The sequence below is a fragment of the Dendrobates tinctorius genome, unplaced genomic scaffold (genome assembly GCF_039654945.1).
Source record: "Dendrobates tinctorius isolate UK_male_01 unplaced genomic scaffold, ASM3965494v1 ptg000007l, whole genome shotgun sequence".
NCBI classification, from domain to species: Eukaryota; Metazoa; Chordata; class Amphibia; order Anura; family Dendrobatidae; genus Dendrobates; species Dendrobates tinctorius.
In genome coordinates this window covers 44,791,664-44,809,777 of record NW_027361675.1, presented here as the reverse complement: position 1 = coordinate 44,809,777, position 18,114 = coordinate 44,791,664, and the positions used below count along the sequence as shown (strand labels likewise).

General features: G+C 46.3%; 1 protein-coding gene across 6 annotated transcripts in view; it reads right to left on the bottom strand.

Moving 5' to 3' along the window:
• Window positions 1-18,114, bottom strand: part of REPS2 (RALBP1 associated Eps domain containing 2) — a 301,690-nt gene that overhangs the window by 84,306 nt on the left and 199,270 nt on the right. For all 6 annotated transcript variants that reach the window (XM_073574130.1, XM_073574114.1, XM_073574109.1 and 3 more), the window contains exon 13: window positions 8,511-8,556. In XM_073574130.1, coding sequence (XP_073430231.1) covers window positions 8,511-8,556 — 46 coding nt within the window. The remainder of the gene's footprint in view (window positions 1-8,510; window positions 8,557-18,114) is intronic.

Below are 18,114 nucleotides of genomic sequence, written 5' to 3'. Positions count from 1 at the left end.
GCAAAGATCCTGGCCAAGCTGAGAAGCACTTTTGACACCCGCACTGCAGCTGAAATTAAGATGCGGTTCTTTGGCTGTAAACAGAGGGCGCAGGACAGTATCAGGGACTATGCCCTCAACCTGCAGGAGGCGCTGCGAGCAGTTAAGCAAGTTGACTTTGATAGTGTGAAAGAAGAAGACAAATTGTTAAAGGAGCAGTTCATCGAAGGACTCCTGTCCAGTACCCACAGAGGACAGTTACGCATCATTACCCTGCAAAACCCTGATTTGAACTTTGCTGAGTTTAAGGACAGGGCTATCCGGGTGCTGCAGGAATCCTCTGACAGCCGTCCAGCGCCCCCTAGGTGCCCAGTGATCACCTACCATCAGGAAGCTACATCCTTTCCTTCCATCCCTGTGGAGGCTGATGCCCAGACCCTGGATAAAGATCCAACAGAGGAGCTGCGTCTTCAGGTCCAGGAACTGACCAAAGGAATGGCTGCACTCACCAGAACCGTGCAGTCCCTGCAGGATTCCTCCAAAGAAAAGGTCCAACTTGCTTCCAGTCCAGAGGATGTCCCATGGCTCTGGAGGAGGAGAACCCCGCCACTTCGAGGAAGGAACAATGATCGCTACGACCAGGACGGACGTCCCATCTGTCGCCGCTGTTACAAGGCAGGTCATCTTGCAAGGTACTGTCCTTTAAACGAGCAACCCCTGGAGAGCCAAGTATGTGGGAGGGAGACCGATCCTTCCTGTGGTGATTGACGGCATCCCCATGAACGCTTTGCTGGACACTGGCTCCCAGGTGACCACTATGCCGTATATTTTGTACAAGAGGTACTGGGCTGATTCTGAACTCACCCGTGGCCCCACTGATGAGCTAACTGTAGTTGCTAGTAATGGTCATACCTTGCCGCAGATTGGATGCAAGGAAATTTCTGTTAAAGTGGGGCGGGTGGTGCTAAAATCACAAGGTCTGATAGTTGTTGATATTGACCGACGTGAATGTAATCCCATGATGACTCTTGGTACAAATGTAATTGAAAACTGTCTGTCCGAAGTTATTGTCTTGTTACAATAGGTGGCTGAGACTGCTGGTTCCAGTGAACAACGAGTCCTGCAGAAGGAGATCCGAGCCCTGATGCAAAGGCAACAGGTAGAACTCTCTGGCGGAGAGATTGGCAGCGTCAGAGTGAGTGATGCTTTTCCCAAATGTAATACCCCCCAGATGTGAAATGTTGGTTTGGTGTCGGGCAGAGATAGGGCTCAGAGGGCAGGATTACCAGGCATTGGTAGAGCCAGTATATTCAGATAGCAGGCCCACTGTCCTGACAGCCAGAGGGGTGGTTGATGTACGAAAGGGGAGAGCACCTGTACGCCTTCTGAATTGTGGGGAGGAGGAAGCCACAATACCTCGGTACGCCACAGTTGCTAAACTGCTCACTGTTAATAACAACTCATTGCAGGCAGCAGAGCCTTTGGTCTCATCCGATCTGGTGGAGGACAATGGCCCTGTGAAGCAGCTAGGAGAGTGGTGCCAGCAACTGCAGGTGGGACTGATTCTACACCTTCATACCAGAGAAATGGGGTTTACAGAGTGACACAAGAGTATGAACGGGTATTCAGCAAACACCCACTAGATTTTGGGCAGGCAAAAGGGGTGCAACATCATATCCCCACTGGTGACCATCCACCCATAAAGGAGAGGTACAGACCTATACCCCCAACACAGTACCAATGTGCTAAGAGTATGTTGAAAGAGATGAAGGAAGCTGGGGTCATTAGGGACAGTTGTAGCCCATGGGCAGCTCCAATAGTGTTTGTAAAGAAAAAGGATGGTACTATGAGAATGTGTGTTGATTACAGGAAAATTAACAGTATCACACATAAAGATACCTACCCATTGCCTAGAATTGAAGAGTCATTAGCTGCACTTAAAACTGCTAACTACTTTTCCACCTTGGATCTCACCAGTGGGTATTGGCAGGTTCCCGTGGCAGAGGCAGACAAGGAGAAAACCGCATTTACCACTCCAATGGGTCTCTGTGAGTTCAATTATATGCCATTTGGACTCTGCACTGCTCCAGGAACATTTCAGCGGCTGATGGAGTGTTGAATGGGACACGTGAACTTTGAAACAGTCCTGTTGTACTTGGATGATGTCATCGTTTTCTCCAAGACCTATGAAGAGCATCTGGAACACCTGGCCGAAGTGTTTGAAGCTTTGTCCAATTTTGGCCTGAAAGTGAAGCCTTCAAAATGCCACCTCCTGAAGCCTAAGGTACAGTACCTCGGTCATGTGGTAAGTGCAGAAGGTGTGGCACCAGATCCTGACAAGGTCACGGTCATCCGGGACTGGACGAAGCCCAGCAACCTCCATGAGGTACGCCAATTCCTTGGACTGGTAGGCTACTACCGGAGATTCATCAAAGGCTTTACTGAAATAGCCACCCCGATGCAAAACCTTCTGGTGGGGCAGTCCAAGAAAGGCAAGCAGAAGAATTCCACATTTGAATGGACTGAAGAGTTGGAGAGGTCTTTCACCAGATTGAAGATGGCTCTCACAGGTGATGAAGTTCTGGCCTACCCAGATTATGACAAACCCTTTGTGCTGTACACGGATGCCAGCAATGTGGGATTAGGAGCAGTACTGTCACAGGTACAGAATGGAAAAGAGAGAGTGATCTCCTACGCCAGCAGGAAGCTGCGTCCCACTGAGAGGAACCCTGATAATTACAGTTCTTTCAAGCTGGAGTTCCTTGCCATAGTCTGGGCTGTCACCGAAAGGTTCAAGCATTACCTAGCTTCGGCCAAATTTACAATCTTCACGGACAACAACCCGTTGACCCACTTGGACACTGCCAAGCTAGGAGCACTGGAGCAGCGATGGATGGCTCGGTTATCCAATTATTAGTTTATCATCAAGTACCGGGCAGGTCACAAGAATGGCAATGCTGATGCGCTATCCAGGATGCCTAATCTTCCAGATGCAGCAGAAGACCCTGAGGCTCTGGAAGAGGTAGAATTGCCTCCCTTCCACCGGCCACTGTGGGCCAAAGTGATCAAGGCGTGAGAAACAGGCGGCCTGGCTTGAAGGAAGTCACTCTGAATCCGTTGCCCCATCATGATTGGGCAGAAGCACAAGATAATGACCCTGCAGTTCGCCTGGTGAAAGAGCTGCTGACACAAGGTGACTCACGTCCAGAGTTGAATGCTCCTGAAGAAACTCATCAGTTGTGGAAGGAAAGAGGTCGGCTGTTCATTTATGAAGGGAAGCTGTGTCGGAGGAGTATCAATGCCCGCACACATGAGCTGGTCTGGCAGGTGGTGGTCCCAAAGAGAGATGCATCAATGGTCCTAGGAGCATACCACAATGGAGCTGGACACTTTGGATGGAAGAAGTTGGAAACATTGCTCTGAGAGAGGTTCTACTGGACTGGCATGTGGAAGGCCATTGAGAGGTGGTGCTGGGAGTGTGGACAGTGTAACCTGCGCAAAAAGGATCAAGACAGCCAGAGAGCTCCCTTACAGCCAATCATCACCAAACAGCCCCTAGAGTTGGTAGCCCTGAACCATGTGAAGCTGGTTCCAAGCCAGTCAGGTTACCTCTAAGCCCTTACCATTGTGGACCACTATTCAAGATTCCTGGTGGTTGTGCCCGTCAAAGATCTAGCGGCCAGGACAGCGGCCAGAGCATTCCAACAGCACTTCTGTAGACCACATGGTTATCCTGAGAGGGTGCTGACAGATCAAGGTCCAGCTTTCGAGGCAGAAGTGTTCCATGAATTTTGCAACTTATATGGGTGTAAGAAGATCCGGACAACACCTTATCATCCACAGACCAACGGCATGTGCGAGAAGATGAACCAGGTAGTGATTGATTTACTGAAGACATTGCCCTTGGAGGAGAGAAATCTGTGGCCAGAAAAGTTGCCCGATCTGGTGGACCTCTACAACCATATCCCAGTGAACTCTACCAACTGTACTCCAGCGTACCTGATGAGAGCAAGGCCTGGTAAGCTGCCTATTGACTTGGACATGGGAATCCTGATGCCTGAAGTAACGTCACCAGATGCTGACTGGGACAAGGAGAGGCAGCAGCAGTACAGAAGGGTACAGGAGTGTGTGGAGAAGAGTCTGGCTCAGGCAAGGCAGAAGCAGGAGAGACTTTATAACCAAAATGCACCTGCTGTTCCTTTTTGCCAGGAAAACAAGTTCTCAAGAGAAAAAGAAGACTGCATAAGCTGGATGATCAATGGGAAGAGGAGCCCTATACCATTCTGCCCTCAAACTTTGATAATGCCAAAGTATGCCTTGTTAGCAAAGATGGAGGAGAGATCTCAGCAGCGGTATCCAGGGATCACTTGAAGTTATGCAATGACCAGTTGAAAGAAAAAGCGGGAGGATCAGATAACATCCCACCTACAGAGGAAGAAAAGACAGTCAGTACCGTGCTGGGAGAGATCCCTGCGAATTGGGCTAGAGTTAATGATGCAAATGGTGCCGGTGTTGTTATTTCCCCAAGTAGAAGCACAGGAGAATAGGACTCAAGAAGACCTTGAAGATCGAGAAAATCAGGCAACAGAGGCCACACCAGCAGTGGAGCCAGAGAACCCTCGCCCTGCCAGTGGTGAACCTGTAGTGCCCGTGGTGAGTCCAAGAGTTCACAGACCAGTTTGTGTCCCCGTGCCATGTAGAACTACTAGGAGCATATCTAGAACATTACACACCACACCGGTAGTTAGAACCAGACAAACAGTAAGGCCCGCTACAGTACCAGTCTTACGCAGATCCACTCGTACCATACAGGGTGTACTACCAGTTAGGTTCCGTATCTAAATTAAACGTGAATATTGAAATTGAATGTAAATATGTAACTTTTTTCTAAGTTTTGTACCTACAGGTAACCTGTAAGAGTTTCCTTGGAAATTGCTAAGTTTTGTTCATGGACACTGAACCACAGGACTTGTGTGTGGTCAAAAACTTTCTTTGTATATATTTACCATTTGCCAGGAATGGACCATGGACATTGCTGTTGGACTTGTCATCATAGGACCATTTTTGCAGCAATTGTTTTTTGTACATTTTTCTCTTTTTCAAATCTTGTACAATTATTGTTGTTTAAATGTTTATATGTTGTTTTTCATGTTTTTGTTCAGCCCAGGAGTGCTGACTTGCACTAGGGGGGAATGTGGCGCCCCTAGGAGTATGGTCGCCACACTGGCTTTGCCTTCCTCCAGGGGAGGGTAATGCCAGGCTTGGAAGCAGTGATGGGTCTCTCCAGCAGTTAACCTAATGCATACAACACAATTCCACTCTGGGCCACCAGGGGGAACTCTGAACCAGGATTGAGGAGCAGAGTACTCTCTGAGGGTCAGGAGAAAGGAGTAGTCAGATAGTGTAAGGAGGTCCACGTGTGCAGACGTGTGGAGCGGGGTGGAGGTTGAGCTCCGGGAGGAGAGCTCCCTCACCGCTAGAGCGCAAAGAATGGAGCCTGGTCTCCACGGTGGTACGGATACTAACGGTCCTGCCACAGATACCAGAGGAGTAGGAGGCTGTAAATGCCCTGCTCCCATCCGAGACTTGGGACACAACAGCAACTGAATAGAGAGCCAGGACTCAGGAGAGGAGTCCCCGAGAGAGGCTACAGCTGTCTGTCATTCAAGTAATGTTCTAGGAACATCTGAAGGGAGGTATTTCAGAGTAACTAAGTACTGGAGTGCTTCACACTACAAAGCGCTAGGAAGGAGACTGCACAGCCCTTCTGCTGAGAGAGAATCCTGATCTGCTTCCAGGCTAACCTGCTCCAATACCATCTGTAATCAGGACTCTGGACTGCATATACTCAGTAAAGGTACAGAAACTACAACCGCTGTGTCTTGCCTGTTCCCCATGCTTTCGGCACTGCTACATCCCCGTGCCAGCTACATCTACACTGCCCTGGGAGTACAGCTCCACCTGTGGGGAGCTTTACCATCTAAGCTGCACATACCATCAGTCCCAGCGGATCTGTATGCAGCGTTGGCCTAACACCATATTTGCCAAACACCACGGGTGGCGTCACGAACTATTCTACCATTAACTACATCTCCCCATTGCTTGGGCGCCCAGGGCCACAGCCTGGGTCACCGCTGCTGTGACACATCCCCCTGACACCGACCCGGTACCGAGTACCCCACAGCCCTGGGAGGGCGACCCACACACATGGTCCGTGTGCTGTGTAATTTTTTTCTCACACCCATTGGCATGAATTGGTGACTCTCGGCCATTGTACGCAACGATACGCAGTGTGCTGTGATTCTTTTTCCTCACCCCAATTCCAGGTGAGGAAAAACTTGCAGATTAACACTGTCTGATTTAATAATATTGGTGCAAGTGCAATCCGATTTTTTCTTACACTGCGCTGGCCGAATTTATACACAGATATGAGCGAACCCTAAGGAGTGGTATGACCAAGTCATACGGACTCAGTCACAAAGCATGGGTGATGTAGGACTCCAGGTCACTCACCCTGCTTGCACATGGTGCCACATCTTTGAGTTTAGGGACACACTGAGAGGTTCACCATGACGTTGTAGTGGGCTTCATACAGCCTAATCAGAATGTTAAACTAAGAATCTCATGCTCAGTTTTGTAAATAGTTGCCTAATGGCAATAGATCAACTTATGATTTTTGTATGTGCAGTGCATGTCTTTTTCTATAATACTGAGTATCCAAGACAAAGCAGTTTTATAGACTTATTTGACATTTCAGAAACGGACAAAAAATAGAGATGAAACAACTCGATAAAAACACATGAACAAAAATACACCCAAAAATGCAATTAAAAATCATAAGAAAATCTGCAGCATAAAACTCATCAAATACTCATCATGGGAACTTAGCATTATATCACATTAGCCTTACACATGGTGATATAAAATTAAATATTAATCAATAATATAACACATCCATAAGTCATGTTCTCCTACTCACCTAACGTATTTCTAAATTCTCATACTTTATTTTTCTATTTCTTGTCAAGTGTACGTTTTAAAGGCATAGCTAAAGCAAGTATAAAGGTAGCAGTCACACCCAGGCATTGGTGCTTGAGGGCAAGACCATGTTACACTGGAGTGTTGGAGCATTAACTTACACATCTGGTACTTCCTATACACAGTACACACAAGAAATTTATTTTTCATATTTACTTTTCTAATGTCTTTGGTAAGAAAAGAACTCAAAATGTTGTCATTAAAATTTGCAAAAATAAGAGCAGGAATGTATTTTAGGTTTTGTGCTTAGTTTCTTGCTGAACATTTGGAGCAGAAACTCAAAGTGTTTAGGAGTTCGGATATTTATAATAGGATTTGCAGAGATATTACTTCCGTTTGTTTTGTGGCCCCATTGATTTACAATGGGGGCCATGTCCGTACATCGTGGAAAAGATCGAGCAAGCTCAATCTTTTATCACGGACGTAAATACGGCCCCCATGGCCATACGGCACACAGCACACCGTAGAATTTTTGCGGTAAGTGTAAAAGCAACCTAAAATATACCGTATTTTACGCATTACACCGTATTTTACGCATTATAAGACACACTTTTTTTCCCTCAAATTGGAGGGGGGATTGGGGGTGCATCTTATAATGCGTATATATCTTACCTTACCGTTGCTGCAGGCTGGGATGAGAGGGTGTCCGCCGCTGCTGCCTGGGGTGTCCGCCACTGCGGCGAGGGGGGTCTCTGCCGACATTTTGTGAAAGGCGAGAGCCTGGGTGGTGGACGACAGGAAAATGGCCACCGGGGGGTGGCGCATGCGCAGATGGAGATCTCAGTCTCAAGATCTCAGGAGATGAGATGTCAACAAAGCCCCCCCCACAGCGGCAGACATCCCGAGCAGCACCGCCAGACACCCCGGGCAGCAGCGCAAGACACTCCGGGCAGCACCAATGGGCAGCTCATCAGCACCGCCAGGGACACCCTCAGCACCGAACATCCGCAGCACCGGTCAACTGCAGCGGCGCACTGCACATTGGACACCCTCTCATCTTAGCCTGCAGCCTGCAGCATCACCCCACTCCTGCCTCCTCCAGCAGTGACCCTGGCTTCACAGCAGCCACCACCCCCGGTGAGCAATACGACGCATGGATTATAAGCACCACCATTTTACTAAAAAAAAAATTCCTATTTTTTCTGCTAAAAATTTGGGGGGTGTCTTATAATCCGGAGCATCTTATAATCCGAAAAATACGGTACATTCCCTGGTGGGACGCTGTGTAGGTGTGGGTCCCACATCTCAATTTTGCAGTTGTTAGCATTCTACGCTTAATTCACTATGTGCAGACAAAGGCAGTATCTTGTCATTATTACATAGAATCAAAAGTACATTTATGTATGAGGGTAATGTAATATTTGAATGTATTGTATTGTTACTGGTGGGCCCTTGGCACTCCAATCTAACACAGCTATAACACACATATAACACACATAGATTGCCAATATTAATATATGTAAGCATTGCAAATATGATTGTGCTGATCTTACCTAGACCTTGGTCTTGTTTTATATGTGTATTGTTCTTGGTGAATAACTGAAAAAATAACATTGATAAAATAAAATATATTTTAAATTAGACTTTCACTTATGTTCAGGTTTAAATTTTCATAAAAAGAAATCCACATTAAATCCAAATATTGCAAGTTATTTTACTAACTATATGAGTGGAAATCCATGTCTGCAAATTAGAAAATTGAACATTAGAATGATTTGCTGTTGTGTGTATACTAGAGAGATATAAGGAAGTGAAAAAACTAAGATTTCTTTTTGGAACATTAAAAAAAAACAGATTAATAAAATCCCATTAATACTTTAAAATTACTTTGCAAGATAAAGATCAGATTAAGAGATTACCAAGTAAATCCCTCCGTAGATTTCAGGAGTAAAGAGGTTTATTAAAACTGTTCTGGTGTAGACATATACTCTATACTGCCTGGACACTTGCATGATCCTTGCTGTGCTCAGCTAAAGGATCCCATACACATTAGACTAATGTCAGACAAACGCGCTGATATCGATGGGTTTGTCTCATGGTCTAATGTGTCTGGGGGTGATAGCCGATTGATGGTCGGGGGAGATGTAGTTCGCTCAAGTTCGATCTCAGACTGCCGAACGCATTGTTCTCCCGAAAATAAGTCAATGGGCAATGTGTGAGCCATCGGCTTTCTAATAGAGAATACAGGAACGCTCAGTGGAGCAAGCGCTCCTAAGTACGGGAGAGTTGGCCAAATGATCGGCCAAAGCATCATCGACTGTCTAATGTGTATGGCCTGCTTTACAGTTCATTTCGAAAATGAATGGAGCAAAGATTCGCTAGACCCCAAGCGATTAGTAAGTTATTCCTTAGCCTATTGATATGGGCTAACTTATTAACTTGATACCGACCAAATCTTTTGTTTTCATAGGAGATAAAATGCTGCCAGCAAAGTCTCCCTGTTGAAAACATATTATGTCCAGCCATTTGCTCATGAGCATGAAGGAGTCAAGATAGATAAACTGTCAGCAGGCCATTCTCACAGCTGACAGCTATCGCAAAGGTATGGCCAGTTTAAAGCAAAAGGTATGTCTTGTTACAAAATAGTTCTGAGAAAACATGTATAACAGACTTATCAGTTTTATTTCAGACTAGCTGAAGAGCCCGGCGTTGCCTGGGCATAGTAACCAACTGTGGTTAGTTATAACAAATTATAATGATTATATTGCACATAAAAAAACGTGCATCTAATACTATCCTGTGTGATACTGACTGATGAGCCGTATATCTAATCCTATCCTGTGTGATACTGACTGCTGAGCTGTGTATCTAATCCTATCCTGTGTGATACTGGGCTCCCCCTGCAGTCTGTGTCAGAGTGTGGTCTGTGTTGGCACGGTAATAAATTGTGTTATTTCCAGCTTTACAGAAGGACGATAACACCATAGAAATGATAAGAATAATAGGCCTGTTACCACAACTGTCTACAAACAAAACTGTTGATGATAGCAACCAATCACAGCTCATTTTTCATCTTTTAAACAGCTCTGAGACAGCGTGGCGAGTTTTGAGTGGCGACTTTTGTGTTTCGACTTTTATGTGGCGAGGTTGGTGTATGTGTGGTGAAATGTGTGCTGAGGGTGGTATATGTGTTGAAGCACGTGGTAGTGTGTGGCGCATTTTGTGTGTGTGTTCATACCCCCGTGTGTGGTGAGTATCCCAAGTCAGGGCCCCACCTTAGCAACTGTACGGTATATACTCTTTGGCGCCATCGCTCTTATTCTTTAAGTCCCCCTTGTTCACATCTGGCAGCTGTCAATTTGCCTCCAACACTTTTCCTTTCACTTTTTCCCCCATTATGAAGATAGGGGCAAAATTGTTTGGTGAATTGGAACGCGCGGGGTTAAAATTTCGCCTCACAACATAGCCTATGACGCTCTCGGGGTCCAGACGTGTGACTGTGCAAAATTTTATGGCTGTAGCTACGACGGTGCAGATGCCAATACATACATACACTTTTGCCCCATTATGTAGATAGGGGCAAAATTGTTTGGTGGATTGGAACACGTGGGGTTAAAATTTCATCTCACTACATAGCCTATGACGCTCTCGGGGTCCAGACGTGTGACTGTGCAAAATTTTGTGGCTGTTGCTACGACAGTGCAGATGCCAATACATACATTCACTTTTTCCCCATTATGTAGATAGGGGCAAAACTGTTTGGTGAATTGGAACGCGCGGGGTTAAAATTTCACCTCACAACATAGCCTATGACGCTCTCAGGGTTCAGACGTGTGACTGTGCCAAATTTTGTGGCTGTAGCTGCGATGGTGCGGATGCCAATCCCGGACATACATACATACATACATACATACACACCCACATTGAGCTTTATATATTATTATTATTATTATTATTATTATGCTTTTATAAAGCTCCATTTATTCCATGGTGCTTTATATGTGAAAAGGGGAAATATAGACCAGTATAATTAACATATGTAAGACAAGGGACACACAAGTACCTAAGGAGAGGGGACCCTGCCCGCGAGGGCTCACAGTCTACAGGGATGGGTGAGTGTTGTGAGTTCATTTTCCCCTTCACTGTCGATGTCTGATGAACTCCCTCTTCTGGTGAAGGAAGGTGGTGAGGCTGATTACCAAACACCTGATCTGGTAGATGATGACTGGGTAACAGGAACTGCTGACTGGATATAAGGCAGCCGACGCCCTTCTGAGTCGCTGGTGATTTCTCTGCTGGATTCTTGGAGACCAGTCTGATTCCTGCTAACCAAAGATAAGTTTTTGCTCTGCTATTGAACTTATTATTTTTGTTTTGCTTACCTTGTTTTTTTGAGTTCAGCCATCCCCGGTCGGGGGTGTGCCGAGTTCCATTTTTGTCTCTGATCAGTTTGTCTCTTTGCTCTGTCTTCAGAATTTACCTGAGTGCTGATATAGTCTTTTTGAAGTCCTAGCGACTTCAGGGCCTGTTTTTCCTATCAGACGGTTGGGACATTTTTTGGTAGGGTTTTTTGCGGATTGCAGACAACAGCTTTTCTATCCTGTCCTTTTTAGTTAGCTTGGGCCCCATCATTTGCTCAACCTATCTTTCTATCTGTGTTAGTGTTTTCATCTTGCTTCACCGTCATTATATGTTGGGGGCTGCCTATTGCTTTGGGGTCTGCTCTGGGGCAGTTTAGATTTCCCCTTTCTTTCTTTAGGCCTATTTAGTTCTCCTTCTGTGATCAAGGGGTCTAGGGCATCGTAGGAACCCCCCACGGCTACTGTTAGTTGTTGTGGATAGGATCAGGAGTTTGCAATCCGATAGCTACCAACCTCTCCGGTTTTCTGGACTTAGCTTGTATTTTTGTTCTTTCCTCCTTCGGTGACTCATTCATAACAGAATCACCAGCCATACCGCAGATCCTAGGGTACTCAATAGCAGGAAAGAATTGTAAAAAAAAAAAAGAGTTTGTCAGAATATTTTTTTTTTGTGTATATTTTTTCCTCTATGTCTCTGAGGCCGCAGGGGAAATTTTTTTTCTTTCTCAATGAGATGAAGCAATTGTCTGATCGTGTGGAGCAGCTCACTGCTGAAGTGCGGGGAATTTCAGCCTATCTTACTCATTCACATGCTGCTGAACCAAAGATCCCTACTCCTGATGTGTTTTTTGGGGATCGGTCTAAATTTCTGAATTTTAAGAATTGTAAATTATTTTTTGCCTTGAAGCCTAACTCGTCGGGGAGCTCCGCGCAGCAGGTTAAAATTGCCATCTCTTTGCTGCGCGGCGATCCCCAGGATTGGGCGTTTTCTTTGAAACCTGATGATCCTATTCTTACTAATGTGAACGCATATTTTCAAGCCTTGGGGTTGTTGTATGATGAACCTAATGCTATTGATCAGGCTGAAAAGGCCCTGTTGGCATTGAGCCAGGGTCAGGATTCTGCAGAGTTGTACTGTCAAAAATTCCGAAGGTGGGCGGTCCTTACTACCTGGAATGATGGTGCCTTGGCAGCTCTCTTTTGGAAGGGTTTGTCAGAAACCGTAAAAGATACTATGGTGGGATTTCCTGTTCCCTCTGGTCTTGACGATTCTATGTCATTAGCCATTCAGGTTGATCGGCGTTTGCGTGAACGCAAAACCGCACGAGAGGTGTTGCCATCTGTTGAACAAATGTCTGAACCTATGCAATGTGATAGAGTTTTGTCTGGGGCGCAGCGTCAGGAGTTCAGAAGGCGTAATAAGCTGTGTTTCTTCCGTGGTGATGCCTCGCATATCATTTCTGTGTGCCCTAAACGAGAGAAACGTTTTGCACACACATTTGCTGTGGGTGGTGTTCAACCTAAGTTTCTTCTGGCAATTACTCTGATCTGCTCCCTGTCCACATTTTCCGCTAAGGCTTTTGTGGATTCGGGAGCAGCTCTCAACCTGATGGACTTGGATTTTTCTAAACGTTGTGGATTTCCTATGACACCTCTGCGGATGCCTATCCCTTTGAGGGGTATTGATGCTACTCCTTTGGCGAAGAATAAACCTCAGTTTTGGACCCAGGTGGTAATGCGGGTCGCCCCAGACCATCAAGAGAATTGCAGATTTTTGGTGTTGCATAATTTGCATGACACCATTGTTCTGGGGTTTCCCTGGTTGCAAATCCATAATCCAGTTTTGGATTGGAAATCTGTGTCTGTGGTGAGTTGGTGTTGTCGGTGTGCCCTTAGTGATGCTCCTGTTTTCTCCACCTCTCCCCAGTCGCATGATGTTCCTGACTATTTGGCTGATTTTTATGATGTATTTAGTGAGAATGAGTCTGCGTCTTTGCCTCCTCATAGGAGTTATGACTGTGCAATTGAGCTGAGCCCTGGGTGTAAATTTCCCAAGGGTCGACTTTTCAATTTATCTGTACCCGAGCACGAGGCTATGCGATCCTATATTAAGGAGTCGTTGGAGAAGGGTCATATTAGACCATCCTCTTCACCCTTAGGTGCTGTTTTTTTTTTCGTGGCTATGAAAGATGGGTCATTAAGGCCTTGTATTGACTATCGTTCCCTCAACAAAATTACTGTTAAATATCAGTATCCGTTACCCCTGATTTCTGATCTATTCTCCAGAGTTAAAGGTGCTTGCTGGTTTACCAAGCTTGACCTCAGGGGGGCGTATAATCTTATTCGCATTAAGCATGGGGATGAATGGAAGACGGCGTTTAATACTCCGGAGGGACATTTTGAGTACCTGGTGATGCCTTTTGGGCTCACTAATGCCCCTTCTGTCTTCCAGTGCTTCATGAATGATATTTTCCGAGACTTGGTGGATAAATTTTTGATCATCTATCTGGATGATATTTTGATCTTTTCCAAGGATTGGGACTCATGTGGAACATGTTCGGACTGTTCCGGATTTTGAGGGAGAATTCCCTGTATGTCAAGGGATCGAAATGCCTTTTTGGTGTACAGAGGATTTCATTTTTGGGATTTATTTTGTCTCCGTCAACTATTGAAATGGACCCGGTCAAGGTACAGGCCATTTATGATTGGGTTCAGCCCACTTCTTTGAAGGCCCTCCAGAAGTTTTTGGGTTTTGCTAATTTTTATGGTAAATTTATAGCTAATTTTTCTGGTATTGCCAAACCATTGACTGATTTGACTAAGAAGGGTGCTGATGTGCTGAATTGGTCTCCGGAGGCTGTTTCTTCCTTTCAGGAGCTGAAGCGAAGGTTCACTTCTGCTCCGGTTTTGCGGCAATCTGATGTCTCACTCCCGTTTCAGGTAGAGGTGGACGCTTCTGAGATTGGTGCAGGAGCTGTTTTGTCCCAAAAGGATCCTGTAACATCTAAAATGAATCCCTGTGCTTTCTTTTCCCGAAAGTTCTCCCCATCCGAACGTAACTATGATGCGGGGAATCGGGAACTGTTAGCCATGAAATGGGCATTTGAGGAGTGGAGACATTGGTTGGAGGGAGCTAAACATCAAGTCGTGGTCCTTACTGACCACAAGAATTTGATTTAACAGTAGTCGGCCAAACGCTTGAATCCTAGACAGGCTAGGTGGGCCTTGTTTTTCACACGTTTTGATTTTGTAGTCTCTTTTCTTCCGGGCACTAAGAATGTCAAGGCAGACGCCCTCTCTAGGAGTTTCTTTGCTGATTCTCCTGTTGTGACCAAGCCTGCTACCATCTTAGGTGAGGGGGTAGTTCTTTCTGCCATCTCGCCCGATTTGAGACGTGCTCTGGAAGAGTTTCAGGAGGACAAACCTGAGCGTTGTCCCATTGGAAAATTGTATGTTCCTGACCAGTGGAGGAAGAGAGTGATGTCTGAAGTTCATTGCTCTGCATTGGCTGGTCATCCAGGTATTTTTCACACTAGAGATTTGGTGAGTCGGTCTTTTTGGTGGCCCGCCTTGTCTCGTGATGTCAGGAATTTTGTGCAGTCCTGTGGGACTTGCTCTCGGTCTAAACCGTTTTCTCGCTCTAGTGGGTTGTTGATGCCTTTGCCGGTGCCCAGGAGGCCATGGACCCATATTTCAATGGATTTTATCTCTGATATGCCTGTCTCTCAGAGAATGACTGTTATTTGGGTGATTTGTGATAGATTCTCTAAGATGGTCCATCTTGTACCACTCCCTAAGTTGCCATCTTCCTCAGAGTTGGTGCCCTTGTTTTTGCAACAGGTGGTTCGCTTGCACGGGATTCCTGAAAACACTGTATCTGACAGAGGAGTTCAGTTTGTGTCTAGATTTTGGAGGACTTTCTGTTCCAAGCTGGGAATTCAGTTGTCCTTCTCCTCTGCGTTTCACCCTCAGACCAATGGGCAGACGGAGAGAACAAACCAGACTTTGGAGTCGTATTTGAGATGTTTTATTTCTGCTGATCAGGATGATTGGGTTTCATTTTTGCCCTTGGCCGAATTTGCTTTAAATAATAGAGCTAGTTCTGCCACTTTGATGTCACCTTTTTTTTGTAACTTTGGGTTTCATCCTCGATTCTCTTCAGGGCAGGTGGAGCCTTCTGCCTGCCCAGGTGTTGACACTGTGGTGGAGAGAATGCACCAGATCTGGGACCAAGTGGTGGATAAGTTGTCTCTCTCCCAGGTAAAGGCCCAGCGGTTTTCCAACCGGCATAGGACCATTGGTCCCCAGTTTAAGGTGGGTGATATGGTTTGGTTGTCATCAAAGAATATCGCTATGAAGGTGGCTTCTCCAAAGTTTAAACCTAGATTTATTGGACCTTTCAAGATTTTGGAGATTCTTAATCCAGTCTCTTTTCGATTGGCTCTTCCTGTTACATTTCAGATCCATAACGTGTTTCATAAGTCTCTGTTAAAGAGGTTTGTTGAGCCAGTAGTTCCTGTGGTGGCACCTCCTGACCCGGTATTGGTTGAAGGTAATGTGGAATATGAGGTTGAGAAGATACTGGATTCTCGCCTGGCTAGACGGAGACTCCAGTATTTGGTTAAATGGAAGGGTTATGGCCAGGAGGATAATTCTTGGGTCCCTGCATCCGATATTCATGCCGAAAGATTGGTTTGTGCCTTTCATTGGGCCCATCCTGATCGCCCTGGTGGCGTGGATGAGGGTTCGGTGACCCCTCCTCAAGGGGGAGGTACTGTTGTGAGTTCATTTTCCCCTTCACCGTCGATGTCTGACGAACTCCCTCTTCTGGTGAAGGAAGGTAGAGAGGCTGATTACCAAACACCTGATCTGGTAGATGATGACTGGGTAACAGGAACTGCTGACTGGATATAAGGCAGCCGACGCCCTTCTGAGTCGCTGGTGATTTCTCTGCTGGATTCTTGGAGACCAGTCTGATTCCTGCTTCCCAAAGATAAGTTTTTGCTCTGCTATTGAACTTATTAGTTTTGTTTTGTTTACCTTGTTTTTTGGAGTTCAGCCATCCCCGGTCGGGGGTGTGCTGAGTTCCATTGTTGTCTCTGATCAGTTTGTCTCTTTGCTCTGTCTTCAGAATTTACCTAAGTGCTGATATAGTCTTTTTGAAGTCCTAGCGACTTCAGGGCCTGTTTTTCCTATCAGACGGTTGGGACATTTTTTGGTAGGGTTTTTTGCGGATTGCTGACAGCAGCTTTTCTATCCTGTCCTTTTTAGTTAGCTTGGGCCCCATCGTTTGCTCAACCTATCTTTCTATCTGTGTTAGTGTTTTCATCTTGCTTCACCGTCATTATATGTTGGGGGCTGCCTATTGCTTTGGGGTCTGCTCTTGAGCAGTTTAGATTTCCCCTTTCTTTAGGCCTATTTAGTTCTCCAGCTGTGATCGAGGGGTCTAGGGCATCGTAGGAACCCCCCACGGCTACTGTTAGTTGTTGTGGATAGGATCAGGGGTCTGCAATCCGATAGCTACCAACCTCTCCGGTTTTCTGGACTTAGCTTGTATTTTTGTTTTTTCCTCCTTCGGTGGCTCATTCATAACAGGTGAGGATACAGTAGGAGAGGGTAGAGCAGGTCGTGCGGTGGTTTAGTAGACCGAGAATCATTGCAGGCTGTAGGCTTGTCGGAACAGGTGGGTCTTCAGGTTCTTCTTGAAGGTTTCCGTTGATGGTGAGAGTCTGATGTGTTGCGGCAGAGAGCTCCAGAGTATGGGGGAAGCACGGGAGAAGTCTTGTATGCGGTTGTGGGAAGAAGAGATAAGGGGGAGTAGAGAAGGAGATCTTGAGATGATCGAAGGTTGCGTGCGGATAGGTACCTAGAGACCATGTCACAGATGTATGGAGGAGACAGGGTGTGGATGGCTTTGTATGTCATGGTTAGGGTTTTGAATTGGAGCCTCTGGGCAATAGGAAGCCAGTGAAGGGCCTGGCATAGGGGGGAGACTGGGGAATAGCGGGGAGACAGGTGGATTAGTCGGGCAGCAGAGTGTAGGATGGACTGAAGCAGAGCCAGACTGCTAGAGGGGAGGCCAGAGAGTAGGAGGTTGCAGTAGTCGAGGCGGGAGATGATAAGAGCATGCACTAGTGTTTTTGTGGTTTCGTGGTTGAGGAATGAGCGGATCCGGGAAATATTTTTGAGTTTGAGGCGGCAGGAGGAGGCGAGGGCTTGGATATGTGGTTTGAAAGAGAGCGCAGAGTCGAGGATCACCCCAAGGCACCGAGCGTGCGGGACTGGGGAAAGAAAGCAGCCATTGACATTGATGGATAGGTCTGGTGGAGGGGTAGAGTGAGATGGGGGAAAGATGATGAATTCTGTTTTGTCCATGTTCAGTTTGAGAAAGCGAGCATAGAAGAAGGCTGAGATAGCAGACAGACATTGTGGGATTTCAGTCAGTGAGGAGGTGAGGTTGGGTCCAGATAGGTAGATCTGCGTGTCATCGGCATAGAGGTGATACTGCAAACTGTAGGATTCTATGAGCTGTCCCAAGCCAAAGGTGTAGATGGAGAATAGTAGGGGACCTAGGACAGAGCCTTGAGGGACACCAACAGACAGGGGGCGAGGTGGGGAGGTGGTGTGTGAGAGGGAGACACTAAATGTTCGGTCTGTTAAGTATGATGAGATCCAGGATAGGGCCAAGTCTGTGATGAGAGAGTCTGTAGCAGGAGGGAATGGTCTACGGTGTCGAAGGCAGAGGACAGGTCCAGGAGAAGGAGGACAGAGTAGTGTCGCTTGCTCTTGGCGGTTA